Source organism: Convolutriloba macropyga, chromosome 6 (genome assembly GCF_964194025.1).
Source record: "Convolutriloba macropyga chromosome 6, txConMacr16.3, whole genome shotgun sequence".
Lineage (NCBI taxonomy): Eukaryota > Metazoa > Xenacoelomorpha > Acoela > Convolutidae > Convolutriloba > Convolutriloba macropyga.
Window position 1 is genome coordinate 71,693,318 of NC_134473.1, and position 24,027 is coordinate 71,717,344.

Genomic DNA, 24,027 nt, shown 5'->3' on the forward strand with positions numbered 1-24,027 from the left:
TCAATTATTGATCAGAGCTATTGCGGCGGACAGACCAGCTGAATTTTTATCCTCCATAAATTGAAGAATCTTTCCTTCTTTTCGCTCTTTTTCCTCATTTTACTTTGCTTAGCTCTGTTTCGATTAGCTGCTATATCGCTCAAGATTGTTACGAGTGATAGTGCAAAACAAATCAATCACCTTTCCTCTTGTCTCTCTCCATTAAAACTTCCCCTGATATCTTCTAAAGGACCCGCCAATATTGACAGAATAATTGATAAATACGAATAGAGCGGTCATAAATATTGCAAAAACTCAAAATTTGACATTAATCACGTGTCATTTTCGGTAAACTTATAAAAGTTTTCTATAAAAAACAAAATTTTAGCTTTTACAAACCCTTTTTCGTTTGCAGAATTTGAAAATATTAATTTTTTGTTCTGGGAAAACAGTTAAATAATTTATTCATAAATCCACATTTCTGGAATCATATTAAATCTTTAGACTTCTTGACATACATTGAGTAAAATCAGCCCATTTAAAATCATCTGCATAAATTTACCAGAAAAATCATTTTTTTGTATTTCGTTTAAACCTATTGACTTTTTTTTGCCTTAGAGCCTGAATTAAATAGCCGATTTAAAATCAATTATAATAATTTACTGCAGGAAGGCCAAATTTGTTTTGCATTTTCTTTGAAAGCTGGTCATTGTTCGTCCGGACAAAAGGGGAAAATGTCTAGTCTGGGTCGTGGTAGTTCCAGCTCGACTGCGAGGGGTGGGGCTAGGGCCACTGTGAATCACTCTCGCAGACAGGGTCAATATCAGAAGACATCTTACCACCAGAAAAAGTAAGTCTTTTTAGAAACTTGTTTACACAGAAGCTATTGAGGAAACGAAAAACGGCTGTTGCATAAGTTTGTAAATTTCCTCCTACTTGATTGAATAATTTTTGTTCACCACCATCGGCAAAAATTGACATCGATTCTCGCATTTCTTTTTTCAAAGTATTTTTGAAAAAAAAAATCAGAACTATCTACCAGGAAAATCCAATTGTAATTTTTCGATATTGATAATAAAAACACTGAATTAACCCTGGTTTAACTTTAAACTTTGAATCTTTTATTCTCAAGTATTGTTGTTCGCATAATTTCAGAACAAATTTTACGAATTAATAACGATATGCGCATTATGGAGTTTAATTGTCGTTTTCCTCACTGTAGTATGTATTAATTTGTCTCAATTTTAGCAGACGGTACCGTTTTGGTTCCTTCGGGTAACTACTGAATAGTTTATGTTCTTCCTTCACTCAATGTTAATTCCATTTTGTTAACCCGGGTTGACGTCATGATTGAAAAAGTTATAGAAAAACAATTTTCTTTTATGTCGTCTATGAAAAGTTGTAATCATAGAACTTTCTCTTATGGGAAAATTGTAATACTACCAATGTCATACATTTTTCAATCTGTGCGATTAAGTATCCATAAGAGATATTAAGTATCCATGAAAGTTCTAGGATAACAACTTTTTGTCTACCCGGGTACTCGTTGTCACAATTGATGTTCGCAGCCCTGTTTAAATTATGGAGAATAACAGTAATTGTTCCAATTTATGCGATTGTAACCCATGTCGAGGTGCCCAGACCGAAGTGACCTGTGACCAGACCATCTTTGAGCGCACACATGTGCACGGTACGCTCGAATTCCATAGTCTGGATAAGGCTTCGAGCGCACACTAGTCTAATCAAAGGTCACTTCGGTCTGGGACGGTCTGATAAGAGACGATTTCTGTCTGGACCTCAATTTGGGAACTCTTATGTACAAGCTAGCAACAGATTTTAAATTTTTCATGAAAAGCGCTCTCCATCATGCAATGTGTTACACAGTTCTTATAACAGTTTTTTTAGACACGTACACAAACTAAAAATGGTTTTAATCTTTTTCAAATTTCAAATCGAACGCAGCTATTATGATTAAAAACTGATTTAATTGCATAGAGTGCAGATGGTGCCAGGGTCGAGGATCAATTGGAAAATTTGTCAACAAGTTTGCTTTAAGTTGCTCAATTTTCCAGCAAAAAATATGGCGCATATCTCTCTTAGAATTATGAAAAAAATGAACTGAAATTTCAGCTAATTTTTTACAGAGTCTGGCCGCTTTGCAGAGTATTATTACTAGAACTGTTAAAAAATATCTGCGCCTTCTGCCCATTTCGCCCATTCAGTGCATTTCTTACATTAAACTCCCTACAGTGGCAATATAACTCTGTAGCCGTTCAAATCATACGGCCCAATCCATCACATTTTTTTCACTTTCCTTGTTCTGTTTGAGTTGACAACTGTACACGTTGTTTAATGCTCATTAAAATACCTCATTCAGCTCTGTCGTAAATTAGCGACTAATCTTTCAGAATTAAATAATCTCGTAACTTTATTACATTGCTCGTCTTTCACATATTAGATCCCATTTCCTTGCGAATCGAGAGAAAGAAAATCATCCACGATTCATAAAGTTTTCAATTCAACCGTAAACTAGTAACATGAAGTTTTGTAAAAACAGCAAAAACAATCCAGTTTTCTTCCGGTTCAAAGGGTTTTACTTGCACTAAAAGCGTTAGAACAGAATTAAGAAAGAAGTGCTGGGATCAAAATTGCACTTTGTTTTTGCTAAGGGGAACGCAGCGACAAACCTTATAATCAAATATTTTTAATGAATTTGATGGTTGACAACAGTGGCGATAAGCATGGAATCAGCCCTTAGTTGCCATCACAAAGTGCCGCAAGTTCTTTGGTTCCTAGTGATCCCCTCAAATTTACAACTTCCTTGACATGTCTGGACATCCGATCTCCATTAGCATTTTACTATAATAATTTACATCTCTAAAAGATTAAGGATCATTAGGTCACCCGCAACAAAATGAACAGTTTGGGACCAAGTTGTTATAAATAGCACGAATTGGCTTCTTGTTACATTAGCTCATTTCATACATAAACAAGATGTAAATCAGCACGTTCATTGAGCTACGTATATTTTTTATACTACCAACGAGAAACATTATATATTTAAGAAAGACATCACAAAAAAGTGATACTTTGGTCCCTCCTACTGCTTTTGCGATAGTTTCTTCCGGTGTGCGATCGTTAGGCAAATAGTTTAGCTCTAATAGCCGTCTTTCGATCAAATTACAAATATAAATTACTTAGCTTTTCCCTGATTCAGAAAGTTTCTACTAAGAGCAATACAAGCATGAAAAACGAGACCTCTACTGGCTACAGAAATTCTATTTTTTTCTCGTAAAGTCGCAGCCTCCCTACTTGCCTCAACTACAGCGATAAACTCAGCTTCAGCTCTTGAATTAGATACAGATCTTTGTAAATTACTAGCCCATCTGTTTTCACCTGAACTACTCTTAACAAAAAAACAATAATAAGTTTTTGTTTATCAGTTGTTTATCAACGTATTTTAATGTTGCCTTCCAGGGTCTTGAAAAAATGAACATAATGAATTAGCTGCGTGCGCAGTATCTTGTCTACTTGTTAATGCCATATGGTTCAAGCAATCAACCGTACCATATAGTCACTTGACATTGCTATCCATTTCCAGTGAATCTAATTTTGGCAGTTACAGACCAAAATCTAATGGTGCCCCTAGTATCTTTGATTCACCCATGTTAATTTTTCTACCAATTTTTCTACATTAGTTTGTTGACTTAGCAATATTTTGTTTTCTGTTCGCTCTATTTTTAATTTTAGGAACCAGCTAAGATCTCTGTCACTGCCAATTTGGAAATGCTCACTAATTTTTTTTTCAAAAAGAATTGCAATAAGACTTCTTGCAATCCTAATATCACCAAAACATCTACCCATAGACACACTAATCACTCAAAAAAATTGCCACCGTTTTTTTATCTGACTGTTTTAATCCATATAAAATTTTTCTCGGCTTAAAAAATTAGTGCATTTTCTTGCTCGCATATTCTCTTAAAACCTTCCGTTTGTTGCTTAAAGATTCCTTCTTTAATTTCAGAGATTAGATAAGCAGTTTTGATATCCATTTCTTTCAACGAGGCATATTTATAGCTGCCTAGCTAAATAGCACTATAATGGCTGAAAAGCTTGTTGTTGTTGAGTTGGTTTCATTGTAATCCCAACCTGGTACTTTGCTAAAATCTTACGCTGCGAATTTGGCCTATCTTGATATCTCCTCGCTAGGACCAAATTTGAAAAAAAAATGGCGGCGACTATCAATGCGTTTAATTCTTTTGTTCATTAATGGTTCCCAAAATTTAATTTCAAATGATGCCTTGTATTCCAAAATATCTGCTCCATACCACTTTTCATGCTTAAAATCTTCATGAATGGACTTAGCTTATCATTTTTTATTCACAATTTCACTGAGAATATCTAACGGATTTGAATCTATATCAACGTCGACTGATGTTTATTGACTCGCCCCTCATTCCGTTCTTAAAATTTGTGTAACATTGTTTTCTTTGAAGGTTACATTCCGAGATTTTCTTTTTTTTAATGATCGTTGTCGTTTGGAAAAGCTATTAGATAAGTCCTACTGTTACCTGTAGATCCGTGTTGCTGAATAGTTTATTTGAGCAGTTCTGTCAATTTTGCTATGGAATTTTTCCAAACATGACCAAAAGCTGAGCAAAGAAACACTTTCAGACTCAAAATTTTCTTTCTTACTGTACCTTGTTTCAAATGTGCCTTCTGCAAACCCGAATGGAAACAAACCTTTTAAAATCTCACTTGACACTTTGAGTGCCTATGGCCAGTACTTTTGTCTAGTGCTGACCACCCTAAAAAGCTTCTTAGCATTGAGGTTACTGTTACCCAATTCCTCCCGATCTTGGCATTTTCTTGTGGTGTATACGGTGCTAAGAAGTATAGTCTGACACATTTTGTTCCACATAAATGTTTTAGGTTATTTGAAACATATTCCTTTGCCCCATTGGGGACTGCGATTCCTGGTTGCCCTTTTTCGGGAAAAAAATTATTCAATTTTTCCATTGGCCTCATCTCTTGACATCAAAAATTTACGCTCTTGATACCTGCTGAAGTTATCCGGGAACTGTCCTGCAAACCTGTGGCCTCCAATCGCTTCCTGATGTATGGGCTCCTAATACATCGATAAGAATGATATTTAGGACATCACTTGCTCTTTTTCTTGAGTCTTTCGGTACCAATTATTTTGTTGTTTTGTTTAGCTGACATGTTTCACAGTATGTTATATCGTGCTATCTTATTTTTTCCAACTGCGTAATGTTTTTTGTGAATGTCCTCAACATTTTTTTGGCCCAATAGCTTATGCTACAGAATAGAAGGCTCTCAACCAGCTAAGTTGCGCTGCTCTGATGTTTCCCTGGAATTCATGTTGTTCCATTTAAACAAACTATCTCTTGCTTTCGAAGGAAAAATCGTTTCACTCTTAGTTCGAGATTCTAAAGTCCAACCAAAAGAAACCTCCTTGATTGTTGCTAAAAATTTTGAAACTTATACCAGGTTCATGGTATTGTTGGGCACAAGCTACGTATTACTTCATCTTGTTTCTTGCTGTGAACCGTTTGAATCCAAAACTCTGATTTCAACTGTTCCTTTTACATTAACTGAACTTTTACTGCAATTTGTTTTGCTGATGACAACCGAACATTTCCTGTCTATATTAATGACGTTCTGTTTTTAATCATACGACTGATAGCACTTGAGTCCAAAACTACTGCCAATGTAGGGTTGTTTTCCGTAATTCAATTAATTTTTCCTATTCCGTCTGAGTGGTTCTCCTGCTTTGGCGTACAAACGTTTTCTCAGATTTTTGTTGCTTTCTAGAACAATTGGCCTTGCTCAACACGCTTATAAATTTCGCTGGGGAACCATTGATTTGTCACTGAAATCTTTTCTCAAGCCTACAGTCTTTGACAATATTTCCCGTTTTTTGGCAGTTGAACCATTTCTGTTCTTTATTGAAGAAAATGATCTCCGTTTTCTCTGGTACACTTTTGTTGTCTGTCTTTATCACGTCTCGTTTATTTTCTCTAGAGTTTTCTCTTCTTTGCTGTACTTCAAGAAAAATCTGAAGTTTCTATATTCTTTCGAAAGCCCTTTCAGAATTTTTGAAACAAACATTTTTAGTTTTCTAGCGTTAAGCGGTATTGCATGACATCTGATCTGGAGATATAATCAACTAAAATCTCACTGGAAGACTTTTTAAGGCTCGGTAATTGTGCTCTCAATTTAAGGAGCTGAGGTCTCGAATCTTTTGGTGCATTTACAAAGTACATCCAAGCTCTAGTGCCATCAACCTTTTTGTGGTCTCAGAAAGGGAACTGATGCTTTGGCTACAGCTTGTACTAATATGTACCGTAAGATTTTTCTCTTTCCTTCGGTTTTTCCCGCCTTTTTCCCGCTCTTTCTATACCTCGCCTGCGTTTCTCCTCCAAAAATTATATCTAACAGCTTGCATATAATCTTGGGAGATGTTTTCTTCACAAAAAATTTTGACAAATCATAGCGGAAACATAGGAGACTCAAATTGTACAGCAAAATAGCAGCAGCCATACTCACGTCCGCTGAATTTTATTCTTTCAGTTTTGGAGCTCATTGTTAAGGCTGCCTTATTTACTTTCATTTTTGTCTGGCAAACGTAATCTCTGGCTCAAACTAACTCATAACACTAAGCACACCCTCCTAAACTCAGGACTTATTCCTTACTGTTTTTGCGGCCAGTGGTGCTCTCGGTAATTTTTCTCTAACTAAGGCTCTTTTCCTTCCTACAGCAATCTTGAATCTGTTGACTGTTGGTGATTGTGTCAGAGGGCGGCCAAGCGGCGTGGCATTAGATTTGTGTTTCAAAAAACTCTTCTTTAGCACCAGTTTAGCACTTTTATATGGTAGCATTGTTGCAAAAACAAAGTACACCAAAAAAAAGAGATCAATTGTCTTTATTACTTTTGAATTTGGTGTTTTTCTCGAGTACTGTAGTATCTTTGACGAAGTTGAAAGCAGGACATTGACATTGTTCCAGAGATTTCCTGCCGCGATTCGGCCAAACGGGGATACCAACACCTTCCGATGATAATGTAGTCGAATCCTTCTCTTGGTCCTATTTAGAAGACATTTCACGACCAATTTTCGAGTATTTCGACCAAACTTGTATCTCACAGAAGCACAGCACACACAATTGGAAAGAAAACCGTTGTTTAATTTGAGCTGTTCTCAGCTATACTACGCAATCCTGACTCCCTGACAACTCTGATACACTAATGAGCTCTAAAAATTTTCAATGATCCCCCACAACAGGTTCATTAACTGTCGATTTCACAAGCAGAGTTAACTGCTTAGCTATACAAACTTAGACCTCCACTATTGAAGTCCCCCAACAGGCTACACAAGCTTCTCACTGTTGCTTTTACACGATCTGCAAACTTTCTTCAAATGGTCACTTCTTGACTACAAGACTTCTCTCTTTGTCCTTTCTGTGTTTCGTCCTCACTGGTTTCAGCAACACTCAAACGCTCAGAGGCAGAGCAACAAGGTTTTTTATTTACAAGGTTATCTTACGAAGTAAACCAGCACGCAGATTGATATCCGTATAATTTTTTATTCTACAAATACTTATCATTAAACTTTCAATACTTAAACAAGGGCAATCTTTTGTAATCATTCTTTTATTTTGCGTCTGGCTCATTATAAACTTGTTCTTTTTGTTCTTCAAAGATTTTTTTGTGTTTTATGGGAAAGAATTTGCACTGATGTCAAACAGTGATTTTGAATTTTGATTTGGAACGCTGACTCAAGCGAACTCAACGACGTAAGAAAAATTTTGCACTTGTATTCAGATCTTTAATAGTCATTGATATTTTGATCTTTGAACTAAAGTTGCTGAAATTTCTCCTGTCTAGTCATCTTTCGTTTGATTCAAATTTTTTGTCCATACGAATTAAGTAGAGCAACTGATCTAAATTACTCACGTTGAACCAAAAATTTTTTTTGACTGATATAAAAATTGCTTCTCAAGGGCTTTATCTACCTGTCATTTAGTATTTGATTTTTCAAACAGTACACACTCTTCATTGGTTATTATTTTGCTTACATCGGTTTCGTTTGCACTGAAAAAAATTCAATCTATTAAAAATTTTTCACAACGAAAACTAGCTGGCGCGCACAAAGAGATGCATGATGCTCATGGCGTTGCACAAGGCGATTTGCATGTTTGCTATTCTCGACAGCCATTCTAAAAATCGTGAATAAGGCACAGACTAACCAAATGTTCAGAATTTTACGAATAATCGCCTATATATTTTTTTCGAGATGTCTCAAAAATCAATGCTTGGTGTATTAAGTCAGCATTTCTACAGTACTCAATTGATATTTTTGAGAACAATTTAAAAAATAAGAGAAAAACACCGGATAAAAGTGATGACCTATTTTTTAAGCTAATTTTGCCTAATCTGAGATTTTTTTATTTCGAGCAAATCGGGCAAAAAGTTCCGTTGCTATAAACAGTATGATTTTTTGAGAATGGACTATTGTTTTTTTGACATATAATAACAATATTACTTACTTCATGTTAATAACAGAAGTTCACTTTTTCAGACAGAGAAAATATTAATGTTCGCTGGTTATTTATCGATTCGTTTAGCATGTCAAATAGTGCACTCAGGCATGTTAAACAGTCAACAGATAATTTTTGTTATCCCCTGAACATGAAACGGTTTCAAAAATTTTGTAGAAACCAATTTTATGCCACTACTGAACAAAAAAGTTTCAGTTGTTAATTTAAATACAAAATTGCACTGCATTAGATTTTTTGTTCAAACAGTGAACTTATTGGCTTTCAGGAACGAATAAAACTAAAAATGAACAGAAAAAGGATAAGAATCTGCAAAAAAAGGAATTTTCTAATTCGATGAGTTTAATTTTGCCCCTAATGGGCAGGAGCAAAAACTTTGTATTATCTAAATATTTTCAATTGTTTCGAAAAATCATCAAAAATTTACATGATACTGAAACTTATGAAACTTATCAAACTGATCAAATTTATCAAACTTATCAACTTTCAAAATATCAAAATATCAAATATCAAAATTTTTAAATATCAAAATATTTCAAAATATCAAATATCAAAATATCAATTTTACATGATACTGAGACTTTTTCATTTCATGCTGTTGAATAGGCTGAATTTCCTCCACATATTAAAATTCACAAAATACTTAGAAAAAGCGAAAATAAAAAATTTTGTTCAGGATTTTTCCCCTTCATAATTTTTCTGTTTGTTGCATTCACAATTTTTCACGTGAGTTCCTAATCTTAACTTAATAAGCGATGTTTTTCATCATACGTTCCCGCCGAGACAAAATCGTTGAAAAACTTTGAAAACTACAAACTTTAAAAAACTCACTGGCAAACAAGATTTAGTAAGAAAATCTTTGCTTAACTTTTTCTCCCCTTCGCCCACGAAGGTGGGATCGGAACAGACATTTCTTGTACGGATATTATTTTCTATTTTGGTTATATGTTCAATTTTGCCTACTGACAATTACTTGAAATAACATAGACATCAGATTTATTATGCGATATCCTTTTCCTTCAATTAGAATATATGGATGGCAGCAAGCGTGTTTTTCAATCAAATTTCGATCAATCAGCTTCGAAGGCGCCTTTTTTCAATCAGCTGATCGCTCTTTTGCAAAATGGCGTTCGCCCGATCAACTTCCGTCTATTGAAATCAGTCAAAGCAAAGAAGCCATATTGATTTCTTATCAATCATTTTTCACATTTCCGGCCTCTTCCAGTTGACAAAAGATTTGTTTCGTTTTCCATTTAGCCGCTTTTTGTTTTCAATTTCAAATTTGGGAAAAGACCTGTAAAATCAATTCTTCACGTTGCGTGCGGTCTAATTATTGACTGATTTTTTGTTCTAATTTGTCTATACGTTGTGTGTATCGTGAAGACAATTTATCGACAAATCTAGCGATCGAATTTAGTTCAAAATGCAGGAGAGTAGTGGGTGGGATGAAAGTAAACATGAGAAAAAGCTGGTCCAATCAAGGGAACCCCTCAAAAGGTGAGTCATCACGTAAGAAATTGCCCTTTTGGGGCTAAAATAAGAATCAATGTTCTGTCACTGTTTTCCGCTTTAACACGTAAATTTAGCCAATCAGAAAGCTCGTATTCCGATGTTAACTCGCCTAGGAAAGCTGCTTTGTATGTAATGATTATTTTGGTGTAAGATTTTCAAGTTTAAATAAATCGAATAAACTTGGTGGATGAAGCTTGAAAAGATTGCAACACGCAAGTTCAATTTCAAAAACTCCTTATTGAGAAAAACGCAAAAACTGATTTTTGTGTTTCTTTTCACGGCAAAACCCGCAAAGTGAGAATTAAGCTGACCTCTTTAGCACTTGATTGCTTCCAAAGTTCCAAACAGAACAAGATGTTCAATTGATTTTATTGACCCAAAACATCATGTTTCAATTTTTTTTAAAAAAAAAACGTTTAATTGCTGTACCATTAAGAAATCTTTTTTATAGAAGAAATCTAATTATTAAGAACTCTAATTATAAAAGTATTCCGAAAAATTAGTGGGCGAAAAAATTTAAAATAAATATTGACATAAATAGTTATGTTTCTGCAACACAAATATGTGAACACAACTGTCATCTGGACTATGCAGGAAACAAATTGCCGGAAAATTGCTGAACAAGGTGCCGGAAAAAGAACTTCTTGTTGTATTCGAAAAATCACTCAAAATTATTCTGACAGCAATAGAACACACTTCTGGCAGATTTTTGAAGTAATGGAATAGTCAACCTGTTCATATAGCAGGCGCTTGATTTCCGCGAAAACCGAACTGATGCTTCGTAGAACAAAACGAAGAATTCTTAGGAAAAAAACGATGTATGAAACGACAAACACGGACGAAAAAACGATCATTCCTTACAAGTAAAAGACAACGAAAACGACTAAAACAAACGAAAACGAAGAAAAGGACGAAAAAACTACAAAAATGACGATTTCCTACCAAAAGATTGACGTTTTTTCGTCATTATCCTCAACACGAGACGCACCTAAGATGACCTAATTCTATTTTTATAAGATTCTTTAGGCCTAGCAAGTGACGGGTACAGACGCACACTGTCGGTTCTCTCTGCTGTTTTTTTTTTTAATTCTGAGCGATAATTTTCTGAATCTCCTTTTTCAAGCTGATAATATGACATAAGATTACATTAAATACATTTGCAACAAAAAGTGATCGTTTGGACATTATAGGTTGGTCGACGGTTCTAATGAACCTTAAATAACTCATGGAAAAATATTGAACGGAGCAATTCAAAAAGAATTTTTAAACAAATTTTTTTTCGTTAAAATTGCTGAGAAACTTTGTTTTATTTTTTTTATTGTTTAACGATGGTTAGTCTTTGCGGCAGACAAGACAAAGTGACTTTTTTGGCGGAACGTCATCAACGTCATCAACAGATGTTGACCATCTTTAGTTGAAGCCTGGACTTATAAAAACGCCGATTTTGTTATATATGGAAAGGCCATTCGTTAAAGAACCGATATTCTGTTTCAAATGAATTCCAACTTTATTGGTCCTCGACAATCGCTGCAACTTACTTTCCCCGAGTTTTTATCGATAAGGAACGATGTTGTAAATTTTGCTCCAATTAAAAATATCGTTAAACCAGCTGGTGTAATTTGATCAAGCTAACCGGTGTTGTAGTCCACTTCAAAAAAAAAGTATGAAATAAAAAAACTCGGCCTTCCGTGCTAATAAAAACAAATTGCCTTGACCAATTTATGTCTATGAAAGGAATTAATATCGCCCAATTCCATTTTATATATAGAATTTGTCCCGAGCTATGCAAGAAATTAGACGGTGAAACATTGAAGGGAAACATCTTTCGAAGAAAATGTCACGTGGAATAATAACGATTCAAACATTTTTTAATCGGATGCCAACGTTTCTGACAAAAATTGTTCTGAACCCATTTTTTACGAGGCATTTACACTAATCATTACTCTTAATTCAATCAATTGACAGAAACGTTTTTATATCGCATGAATTGCAATTAAATTGAGCCGTTCAAGCATGCTACTCCAGAAATAGGAGGGACTCAACTTGTGATATCAAGATAAAATATTCAATTTTCCCTCTTGAGTTTTTTATTAAGTTGACAAGATTTAGCGGTATGTGGACAACTTTGCCAACTTGGTGCATCGAAGAGAATATAACAAGCTGTGATATGTATTTTATCTATATCTCACACTCAAAAATTAAAACGTTTAAATATAAAAACCGCATCAAAGGATTGGAATTCAGTTACTAAAAAGACTAACGGGTTGGAGAGAAAACATTGACGTAAAAACTGCAACATTTTTAAGTTCAACATTTTTCTGATAACGATGATGATACAAGCTGTTGGTCTGTTAGCTAGAAATTTGTCAGATCTAAAAAATTACTAAACCAGGATTAAGGAAAAACCACTTATTTGATCGATCTAAGAATAAATTAAATTGATTTCGCTTAACTAAATAATTACAATCAAAGCAGTTTCGTAGCAATTGTTTCACTCTCATTATAACTGCTACGGGTAATATAGTGTTTTTGAAAATATAGTTTTAGGCAACACGCGTACACAGACATACTTTCCTTAAAAATCGTGTTCTAAAGATTCTCAACGACCAAAGGTAGCAGCAAGCACATACATCCAATTGTTTAGCACCTGACGTGCAGACAATGAACAGTTTCCTTTACCTATAAAGCATTTATTTAAGTGGCAGGCACCATTGAAACCATAATTGCTTCATTTGTGTTGAATATCATTACAATCATTTTTGTAGCTGCGAAGATGTAAGCTGAGCGGAGCTATATTGCGATGCTCTTGATTTTTTACAGCTTAAAAAATTTCAATTGTTTTGGGGCTCTGTCTTTTTTTAAGATCTGTTCACACATTTTCATGATTTTTGAAGTCAAATTGGAGTAGTGATTTTGGCCACGCCGAAACAGGAAGTAGAGCGAAAAAGCGAGTGGTTTTGCGGCGTGAATTTTTTGCTCTAATTTTAAAGTAGATTGAGAAAACGGTGTTTGAACAAAATTTCGCTTTCTAGCTAGTTGTTTTTTTGTTCACATGCGGCAATTTCACTTTGATTTTTATTGTATTTTCTGATTTCTGAGAAACTATTTTCCCAATTCACTCATAGCCCGTTGTAGGTCTAGTTCTTTATTTAGCCAATGAAAATTCTTTGAAATGTACGTCAGGACTTCTCCTGCTATGTTTTTTACAATTCAAAGAATTTGAATTGCATTGGGGCGCTGTCTTTTTTTTAAGATCTGTTCACACATTTTCATGATTTTTGAAGTCAAATTGGAGTAGTGATTTTGGTCATGCCGAAACAGGAAATGGAGTGAAAAAGCGAGTACTTTTGCGGCGTGAAATTTTTCGCTCTAAATTTAAAGTAGAGTGAGAAAACGGTGTTTGATCAAAAATTCGCTTTCTCGGTAGTGGTTTTTTTGTTCACAAGCGGCAATTTCACTTTGATTTTTACTGTTTTTTCTGATTTCTGTGAAACTATTTTCCCAATTCACTCATAGCCCGTTGTAGGTCTAGTTCTTTATTTAGCCAATGAAAATTCTTTGAAATGTACGTCAGGACTTGTCCTGCTATGTTTTTTACAATTCAAAGAATTTGAATTGCATTGGGGCGCTGTCTTTTTTTTAAGATCTGTTCACACATTTTCATGATTTTTGAAGTCAAATTGGAGTAGTGGTCACGCCGAAACAGGAAATGGAGCGAAAAATGGAGGTTTTTTGGATTGGATTTTTTTCTAAATGATTTTCCCAATCCATTCATAGTCCGTTCTAGGTCTAGTTTTCTGTTTAGTCAATGAAAATTCTTTGAATTGTACGTCAGGACTTGTCCTGCTATGTTTTTTTGTTTCGTTGTCTGACGCTCTTTTTCGTTTTACATTTGTTCACACATCAAAGCTGAAAAAGTCAAATTTTCTGAATGAATTCTTCCTCTCGCTAACAACGTTTGCGTGCGTGGCGTCATTTCTCACTCTCTCTAGAAAAAGTGTTCAAGGCATTTGCGTGATTAGATTTTGATAATACGTGACTTATCTCACTCAATAAAATGACTTTTGCACTTTAAAATTTAAGTTTTATTTGAATTAGTTTAAGGTCAAATGAACTCATATGTGCAGTAAAGGTCCCTAATAAAAGGCTTCTGCGGAATGAATTTCAACACGCTTTATTAATTTATCGCTGAATGTCTTTTACCTAGCTTTTTGATCTGTATCTGTTTCTCTTTGTATTATACGGCACGCGAGTCTATTCTTTCGCAGCTATTCCAGCAATCTTGCGGCTATTTTTTTAATTTAATATAAATTTGAACTTAAATTTACATATTATTTAAAGTAGCATTGCCCTCCTCTTAGAGAACAGAAGTCACTCAAATTGCAAAGCGAGATCAAAGAGGCTCGGGACAATCATTGAGCGCTTATAGTGGAAGCTGGTTTTACCCAAACGGTTTTTGTAACACTCACGCTGGTGCAAGTTTTACTATCCCAGATCTCTGCAAAGCTAGTTTCTAGAATACCAGATCTTCATATATACAGTCCCGGACCTAACAAAAGTCAATATCAGTAGTATTTCAGTGCAATATATCAAAATTTACGAATGGCGTGTTTCAAGCAAGGTTAAGTGAGTCTAAAGTAAATTTTAAATTCTGGCACGCACCTCAATGTTTTACGCTATTCTGTGTTAATTTCAGATTTTCTCAGTGGCTTCATCCGCGACTTATGCGTGAAAATTTCAGGAAACCAGTTTTTGGAAATACAGGCCGCATGAATCTGCTTGAAGTCACAAAGAACTTCTGGCGTTGAGGAAATTTTTCTGGTATCTCAAGATAACACGGAGAATATTTTGAAATGACTTCTGTAGAGTTACGTAATCTTGCTTAAAAAATTCACGTGCACATTTTAAAATGTCGAAAGTCTGCAGTGCCAGAAGTTAAAATGCCAGAAGTTGCTACTTAGCCAGAAGTTGACTTCCGTTGTTGACTTTTTGACTTTCGTCATTTTAAAATGTGTGCGTTTCGTGTTTTAAGCATTGTTAAGTGACTGTGCAGAAGTCACTTCGAAATTCTGACTTAATATCTCGAACCGCTTCGTGGTTCTCGATAAACGCCAGAAGTTCTCAGTGAATTCAAGCAGAGTCACTTAACCATTACTTAAAACACGCGTTTTGCAAGTTTTAAAATGCCGAAAGTTTATTGAAGTCAACTTCTGGTTATGTATAGAGGAACTTCTGGCATTCTACGTTTTGGTGCTACAGACTTCTGGGCGAGTTTTAATTCGCAAGGACGAGTTTTAATTCAATTTTTGTGACAGGCAAGCTATGGGTATGTCAGGGGAAGAAAGTGACTGGCACTCTGTTGAGGACTCCCTGGCACTGCTCCCAGAGTGCTCTGGCCTTTTCAGACTGGGGTTGGGGGTGGTGGACTCTCTGCCTGGATTTGGGGGAGGGGTGGAGGTGGTCTACATTTCACACACAACAGAACATAGGACTTTGAGGGAAATGGTCTCCCAGGTTTAAATTTCTCATTTTTATTTTTCTCGCTTTTGTTTTTTTTCTCGATTCCCCCCGTTAACGAAATTTTAGTGTTTCTAAGGCTGTGTGAATAAAAATAACGGGTGTTTTTGAACTTAATTATTAATTTTTTTGTAGCCAAAGGTGGGACTAGATAATACAGTTTTCATCAAGAGCCATTCACCGTAAAAATATCTAAGATTGATGTCAATTGGGGTGAAATTTTGTGCAATAAAAATGAATCTGATCTAACTATATCATTCAGCGGTGAATATAGTGATTTTGTAATTTCGGATCTCAATTTAATCGATGAATTTACTTCAGTTCAACGCGTGTAAAAAAGCGTTGAATATATGTAAGATAAGCGGTTATTGCGTTGATTTTAGATAAATTAGAGGTGAGTGTGGTGCATATATGTAAATTTACTGCTAAATTTCAGATGAGCGCAATTTCGAAACTTTGCAATTTTTTTTTAGAATTTTTGAACTAGGATTTGCTGCTATATTTACTAAAAAGTACTAAAACCACTTCAGATCAAGAAACTTTGCTTCTTCCAAAAACATAATATAACAGCGCTGTTTTAAATAGTTTTATTAGAGAATCAATCATCAGTAATTTTACGAACCAGTTCCGCAGTGAGTGACAGATTATGGTAATTGGACGCGAGTTTGGAGAGACGAGCCTCTGAACAATCGTTGAATGATTTTGTTCCGTCATTTCAGATGATCATAGCAAATTCATAGAATTCATAGAAAATTTATGAGCAACAAGATTTTTGATATGAAAGAAACATTATTTTTCTTCTTCTATGTTTCATAATTTTTTAACGATTCCGCTCGTGGAACAAAATAGTCAAATGTAGAAGTTCAATATTCCACCTCGGGAGGAAATAGTTGAATTACATTCTCAATGGTTTTTAATGTGTTCGTTTTTAATGCACGTGAGATAAAATTTTGTGACGTGAAGATCAATCTAAGCAACATCGAACGCAATTGAAGTTCAAAAATTGATACTATTAAACAAATAAATTATTGCAATCTGCGTGGTCTCCATTATTAAATAATCTTGGTTTATCTTGATCTAATATTCAAATGTTTGCTGATTATTTCTTATTGCCAATCTTAATGTTTTCTCCAATCTTTGATGTTTCTTCCTCTCTTCCTCAGCCTTTTAACTATCGTTTTTAATTTCCTCGCGTTATTGAACTTGAAATGAGCACAAGTCCGCTCCTGTTGGATGACATTTGATTAAGAAAAGGTTCCCCTCTCATTGGGTGAGTTCAATAATGATTGTGGGCGTTGTTTTTAATTCATCAACTACGATTCAACTTAACACAAGCGTCTAGGAATAGTTGGCTTCACATTGCGTCCATGTAATTGCCTTGCTAATTATCAGACAAGTTCAACTAATTGCTGCGTTCAACTACGGAGCTCGCAACAACAGCATAGTAGCTGATCATCGTAAAATGGCAACAGAAAGTGACTTATCTGCTCTATCGAAGGCAATGGAATGTCCCACTGACTGACAATTTCTGCTATCAACCAATAACGACATGCGCAGTAGGGCCTTCCTCTGAGTCTTAGACTAACCGCCCAAAACATTGATTGCTAGAAGGACAAACAAAATTTCTTGTTGTGCACAGCTATTTTCATACTCAGCATATTTTTGATCTTCAGCAGCTTCAATTGCATAGCCAGCCTTCTCTGCAGCAAGAAAAATAATGTTCGGTTGCAGAGAGGAAGTCACGGTTATGTCCAGAGCAGCAGATTGGCCAGATTTCCAAAAAGGCAGTAGACGTCTCCTGGGCGTGAGTTATTTTCCGCAGTAAGATTGCGTTCTTCGGTTACTGGGGCAAAATGAGCTGCTGAACAGGCGGAAGCTATACAATTGCGAATTCTATCGTGCCTTGAAATCGCATCTCGCTTTCCATGGCAGGCAACTACATGGTCACCAAATGTGTCCAATGTACCTGACCTGCAATAAGGAAATTTTTTTCCTGATCACAACCCGCGATCCTGAGCTTGTACTTGACACTGACTTGAACTTCTTTAGCCGAAAGGTGTAGACAGAGTGCGGCAATTGGCGGCGCAGCAAGTGGTTGGAGCATTGTTTTTTCCCTGGTTGACGTTTAATTTTTCGTTAGGGCAGCAAACTCATCTTTATCAAGTGCTTCTTGGAATTTATTACGCGTGTGCGGTAAAAGACTGAACAGTTCCAGAGTCTGGTGTAATCCTTTAAAAGTGTCACTTTTTGAGGGACGTCTAATTGTTGTTTTGTTGACCAGTTTTTCTGAGGCTATAATTGAGCCCACAAACGCTCCTTTTTATTGCTCTTGTGGATGTTTGATTCCTAGTCCCGACCAACTGATATGTAAGGAAGATTGTCTTCATGCGTCATCACCATTAATAGAGGCAACAATTTGATCCAACACTTCTCTTTGGCCGTCAAGGAAACTTTCAACACTTCCAGCATCTCGTTTGATGGAGTGTTAGTTCGTAAAGAGTATATTAGTATGGGTGTTCCTAAGCAGTAATGAAGGATACTTAATGCAAACTAAGGCAGGTTGAGATGATGTAAACCACTCAGCATAGATAAATTTTTTGAACTCTCCTCTTCAATGAAGAAGCGACAAACAATTTCTTTTGAACCAACCGCAGCGACCAGAACTTCAAAATTGTTTCCCAAACTTTTTTCACTGCCTGATCAACGGAGGGTAATTCTTTAATTGAGCAAAGCTCACATTTTTTTCAAGATTAGACTTCTCTCAGTATCTTCGCTGGCTATAATTTCAAGCGTTTCGTTGATCTGATCTTCAGAGCCAGCGGTAAACCCATCATCTAAGTATCAAGTGTGCTGTAACAAACTCGGAACTGAAGTTTTGGTCTTCTGTATGGTGGGCCATAATTTCAAGCCGAACAAAAACGGTCCCAGCAGATCACATTGCAGAACACCCGATTCACTTGGAATCATTGCATTGTTTTAAAAGAATGGTGTGTGCTGCGAGTTGCAGAAACTGTCAAACGCGGCAATTCCACGACTAAATTCAAAATTTGCTTTTAATAAGTGTGAACGTTTGACTGAATTATAAGCCTTTTTGGGAATCAATTTCAAGCACGCCATCGTACGACTGAGCACTAACTATGTTAGCGTATAAAATTTTTGATGCGTGAATGATTTCTCAGCCCCTCCGCTAATGCCGACTCTCTATTGCAGACTATCAAACAACACAATTGCTTCTGATTTAGCTTCACTCGCCAGGCATTTTGCTTTGAGGTCTCGCAACACGTCGCCAACTGCTATCGGATGCACCCCACCTTTCTTTTTGTATAAACATGAGTGAAGCGCAGCAGAGTGCTTTGGAAATAAAAGCGGGAAAATGTCCCCTGCTACCAAAGTTTACCACCTTTGTTATCGCTTTCAGAGCAAACTCAGACCGATCAGGTGCAGTACAGTCTACTGCGCGCTGGAGATGATCTGGAAACATCTTAGAGGAAACGGCTGCAGTGTGTTTGCTGAGTATTTTCTGTTGTTCATAAACTACGTTTTCATTGAATTGGAACGCAATGGATACAATGTCGTCAGGTATACTGACACCGGTCAACGGTTCTTTTGGTTTATAACTTTTCCAGTGCTTTGAACGTTGCTTTATTATGGGTGCGAGATCTTCAACAGCTAAAACTTTAGCAGCTCGGCCAAATTGACCTTGTAAGCACGACGTTTTGGCTCTGCCGTTATTTTTTCAATTATTTTCGTCGTCTGTCTATGTGATTGTTTTATGTAGACAACATTGGATCAAAGCTTCCTATATTCACCAATGTTCCAACGATCAAAAGATTCTGCGAAACGCTGCTGTTGATTGTGATTTGATTTTTGCTTCCTCAGTTACAAGCACGTAGAACGGATTTTGAAACCGCGAAAAGTTATTGCCAATTTTAATTCATTTTCTAGAGCATCAACACATTCAAGAAAAATACTTAATAGCAATTAAGACCATCTTGCTCTAAATTTGACTGGAACAAAGCGACAAATCGGCACGTATGAACTGAATATTGTCAACACCTCGGGCAATTAGTTACGTTCGGACTTTTTTGAGAGATCAACACTTTCAAAATATGAGTTTTTCGACTGATTTAAATTACAGGAGATCAATAGACTGTCATTTTCTTGCGAGGTCTGTTTTAATTTTCCGACGGCTGCCCTACTGCTCGTTGTGTTTTAAGTACACCAATTTTGATTTGGATTTGAACCAAGTGTCGTGCTCTGACCCCCAGCAAACATATCATTTTTTGGTATTCTGACTTTTTTTAGTACTTGAAGTTTTGTAGATTTTATCTGCGGTATCTGGTAGAAAAAGAACTGTGCCTGGAGCTACGTGAAAAAAACTTTTTAACACTTAACTTTTGCCATTCCTGAGTCAAACCCGTATGTGAATGTCGTTGCTGGACTCAGGATTCTCTAATTGCGTTTTACTACTCTCGTCAAAAACTGTGTTTCTTCAGTTGTATTTCATATTAGTCAGTAAAAAAAATCTGAGGTCGGGGGAACAAAATTTTGGAAAACTACCCCAACGAACAAAGTCTGTATATTGAAAAGATTTAACCAATTTCGACTGATATTATCCTCGGAATCTTTGTAGCTCATAAAACATTCACCGGTATAAAGAATAAACAACCAGTATAAACATCTACCATGAAGTTATATGGGTACTAATTGTTTTTATTTTGTTCAGATATTTGTTTATCCAATTTAATTCAATCTCTGCTACCAATCGGAGCACTTGTTTTTTTTATTTTTCAGATTGAAGAATAAAAGCATGATTTAGTTGCTTTTAATGTGCTGCTTAACATTCAAGCAATAAATTTCTTTTTTGAAAAAAAAATTGAGGCAAACGAATGGCATAGGGATAAAAAGTCGGCATGAAATAATGTTTCATAGGAATATTAGAGAATCTTAAAGCTTGAACAATGGGTCTTTCCCATTAGAGCCCCTCCATGAAAAGATAGCCACCTATTTTTGTATATTTATCATGATTGGGGGTGAGGGCTGTAGGTTAGCTGACCACCAAGCTGTGGAGGGCTATACTGCGAAATACTCGAAAAATGAGCCAGCTCTATAGACCAGCTTAATCATTGAAATTCATCTAAAAGCTACAATTAAACTCTTAATTAAGCCCCGTCATAATTTCATTACTAATTGTACTGATAATGAGTGGTTAAGTTTCTGAGAAGTTCTTTCAATACCTCAGTAGTCTTAAAGTATGTGATTTGCTGCAAAGGAAACATGTTGGGCCAGTAGGAAGGTTGGTTATCAAAACTCTAATTTTGAAACACAAAGTCATAATGTTGCTTTTACAGTTGTAATTCAATGATTAGGAAATGGATGAATGTTTCTCGGTAGCAAAAGAACATTTTTAAAAAAAATCTCACGAAACATCAAAACTGTTGCCAAAAAAGCAGTGAGTGAAGCGTGTCCGTGCGCATTATTCCCAAAGGAACATGATTTTCAGGGTCTTTTTTGAAACATCACCATCATCAGTGGCGCAAGTGAAGCAAGCTGATCAGATTGGTGCTCTGTGACGTCCGACCACAGCACCAACAATATCACACATTCATTATTACCTCAAAGTGGATCAAGCATATATGTGTTCATTGTTTGAAGCTATTGCAATTGTTGGAGTTAAAGACATTCTACCTTTTATGCCCCCACACCATTCTGCTCCACGAACTCAATTAGTCAGATTTGCCCACTTGTTTAATGTTTCTACGATTAAGAGTAACTGAAATCACCAAAGGCAGCCCCACTAAAACCGACCCCACGAAAGGGCAGCGAGCATTTTCTGACAATTGTTGGTCAAGATTTGAAGTTTAGCTCATTCTTCTTTCATCTGTGAATATCTTAAAGCAGAATTGCAGTTCCATTAAATTTTTCTGAAGCAGTGATCACTGTGCATCATTACATAGTGTGCACTTCCAAACAGTTTTTGATTTTTCATTTTAAGACTTTTTCCTGTTCTGATTTTATGGGTAGGGTGTTGGATTAATAGGCTGCTCTTTTTTGTTTAATTAAAAGATTTTTGACAAATAGTCTCCTCAACTATGCAAAATAGTTAACGCTGGAGGAATTCTAAGGAATTTTTGATGAATTTCTGAGGAAGAAATAGTATCCACGTGTTTTTTGTTTCCATTCAGTGGCGTTTTAATCTTATTCAGTGGCGAGTTCTAATTTAACTCAAACCCCAACACCTAGAAAACGTACTTATTGTTGTTTCCTTAATGCAATGAGGCGAAATAGAGCTGCTCAAGAGATTTTATATTATTCAATTTTAAAAAAATTAACCAATGATACATCGGGTATTTTGAATTTCAAAAAAAAACGATTTAACCTCCATTTTCAGGATATAGTATACTCCAGTTTGTTAATGCTGCTAAAAGATGCATTTTTAAACACTCAAGTTTTATTTTGTGGTGCCAATGCTCATTATACTCTTTTTTGCATTCTGAGGTTGAGTCTCAGAAAGAGATCACCTCTCATCAGACTGCAGTGCGCACAAAACTTTTTGCAGATTAGCCACCTTCTGCGTTGATGCCCGTGGCACTTATGAAGCTATCACAACAGAATATCAGATCAGTTTCTTCTGCAAAAGTACAATTTCGGCTTGACGCGATTTTTGAGCAAATTTGCGAAAGCACTCATATCCTAATTTAAAATATTGAGAATTTGTTGAGCAATCAGTCAATCGGAAACAGCATTAACAATTTCTCAGATACGTCTGCCGTTTTCACTACCGCTGGGATTTGGGCCATGCGTTAAACAACGAATGTGAACAACTAAAAGTTCGTGATCAAACTAAGTTAATAACCGTCAAACTCTCGTTGTGCATACTCTTTTTTTGAGATATAATTGTTTCGGATCTTTTTCCGTTTGTGCCCCCCCCCACCCCATACGTTATGCGCCCCCCCCCCCCTCCAGTTACAGAAAACGTGCCATTACATAGTAAATCATGTAAAGATATGGCACGTGCGTCTGGGGGTGCAAATAATATGCGCCCACTAAGCTGGGGAGGGGGCACAAACGGTAAAGATCCATTGTTTCTTTGTATGCTTTCTCGGATGTCTTTTTGTGTTGTAGGTCCTGTTTGGGTGGGAAGGTGGGACGAGATTGGCGATGATGGTGGTGAACCCCTCGACCAGATCCCAACTCATGTGCAAGTGGACAGAGTGCATATACCCCGAGGATCTCATAGAGGACGAAATTGAGGAACACATCATTGAACACAGGTAGTATCGTCGAAGTTGCCCCCCCCCCCAACCCCAATCCCTCATAACCATATCAAATCATTCATGGACAAACGAATGCTCGTTTTTATGGTATTTTTTCCATAGAGGCTGTTGTTTCCTGTGAAAAATAAACGAAATTGATTTCAGGAGCATAAATTTGAGAAAAAGCAATTTTTCTACAAATTTTCCAAACAAAATTAAAGGGCTTTGCAGACAAGCAGAGCCTAGAATAAAGTCCCTGGCGGAATACGAGTTATGACCCTAGACATAACAGAATAGATAACGTCTGGAGGTGCCAACGGTTCACTGACAGGACAAAATTTTGGCCTGGCGTTCCTTCTGGCGAATGTCGGGCTGTTTGTTCAGTACCCCTTATAAACGACTCATTTTTACCACTAAAATTTGGGTTTGTTTTTGTTTACCTAGCTGCCCCCCAACATACAACACGCCTGTAGATGACTCGAAGGGTATCTGGGTGGTGGTGGATGACGATGACGTTGACAAGTGCAGCCAATTCTGCCAACATCCCTCAAACACTGTCTATCCACCGCGATGACAACCAGACTCAAAACCTCGTTGTAAAATTGGATTCCGTGACTCATTCCGTGATTCTCATTTAAACGCAAATACAGCACAGATTATATGTACATAGAAAACAATATAGACAATCATAAATGAAAATTAAAACGTAGAAACGAAAAAGTTCGTATTTGTGAGTCTTCAGATAAGTGCAAAGCGGGTTGATGCTTAATCGCAAATTACTTCATTGGCTGCAAATGTTCATATTGCAAACTTTTTAAAGTATCCACATCATAGTAACTTAGTAATCCAGTATTTATATCTGACGTTAATTCCGTTTTGTCTTCGATCATATTCTGCGCATAAGCACATTGCCATTTAAAAAATCAATATCGGAAGAAGGAAATTAGAATGCTGAAACTGATTATAGTGAGAAACTGAACTTATTAATTCGTAATCAGTCTAGGATATACATGTATTTCAACTCCAGAAGTACATGTACTCCACTAGACGTTAAGTTAGTCTAGACCTCGACCTATGAAAAGACCATGTTCGACCAAGATTGGGTATGATTAGACCATGCTGGACGCAAAAGAGCTATGAAAAGAACTTTGCTAAACTGAAAAGTTTCTTGAAAAGTTTCTTGAT

General features: G+C 36.2%; 1 protein-coding gene across 3 annotated transcripts; it reads left to right on the forward strand.

The window, feature by feature from the left end:
• The first annotated feature begins 71 nt into the window (after nt 1-71).
• On the forward strand, nt 72-23,711 carry LOC142341183 (uncharacterized). Of its 3 annotated transcripts, XM_075392094.1 has the most exons (6): nt 103-154; nt 682-829; nt 1,228-1,254; nt 15,385-15,583; nt 22,712-22,860; nt 23,287-23,711. In XM_075392094.1, the coding sequence occupies exons 2-6, from the start codon at nt 714-716 to the stop codon at nt 23,414-23,416; spliced, it is 621 nt and encodes a 206-aa protein (XP_075248209.1). In that variant the 5' UTR covers nt 103-154; nt 682-713; the 3' UTR covers nt 23,417-23,711. The 3 variants fall into 3 exon arrangements, with proteins under 3 accessions (XP_075248210.1, XP_075248209.1, XP_075248211.1); XM_075392095.1 differs by lacking the exon at nt 1,228-1,254 and having other exon boundaries at nt 72-829; XM_075392096.1 differs by lacking the exons at nt 103-154; nt 682-829; nt 1,228-1,254 and adding an exon at nt 9,516-10,054.
• The last annotated feature ends 316 nt before the right edge of the window (nt 23,712-24,027 follow it).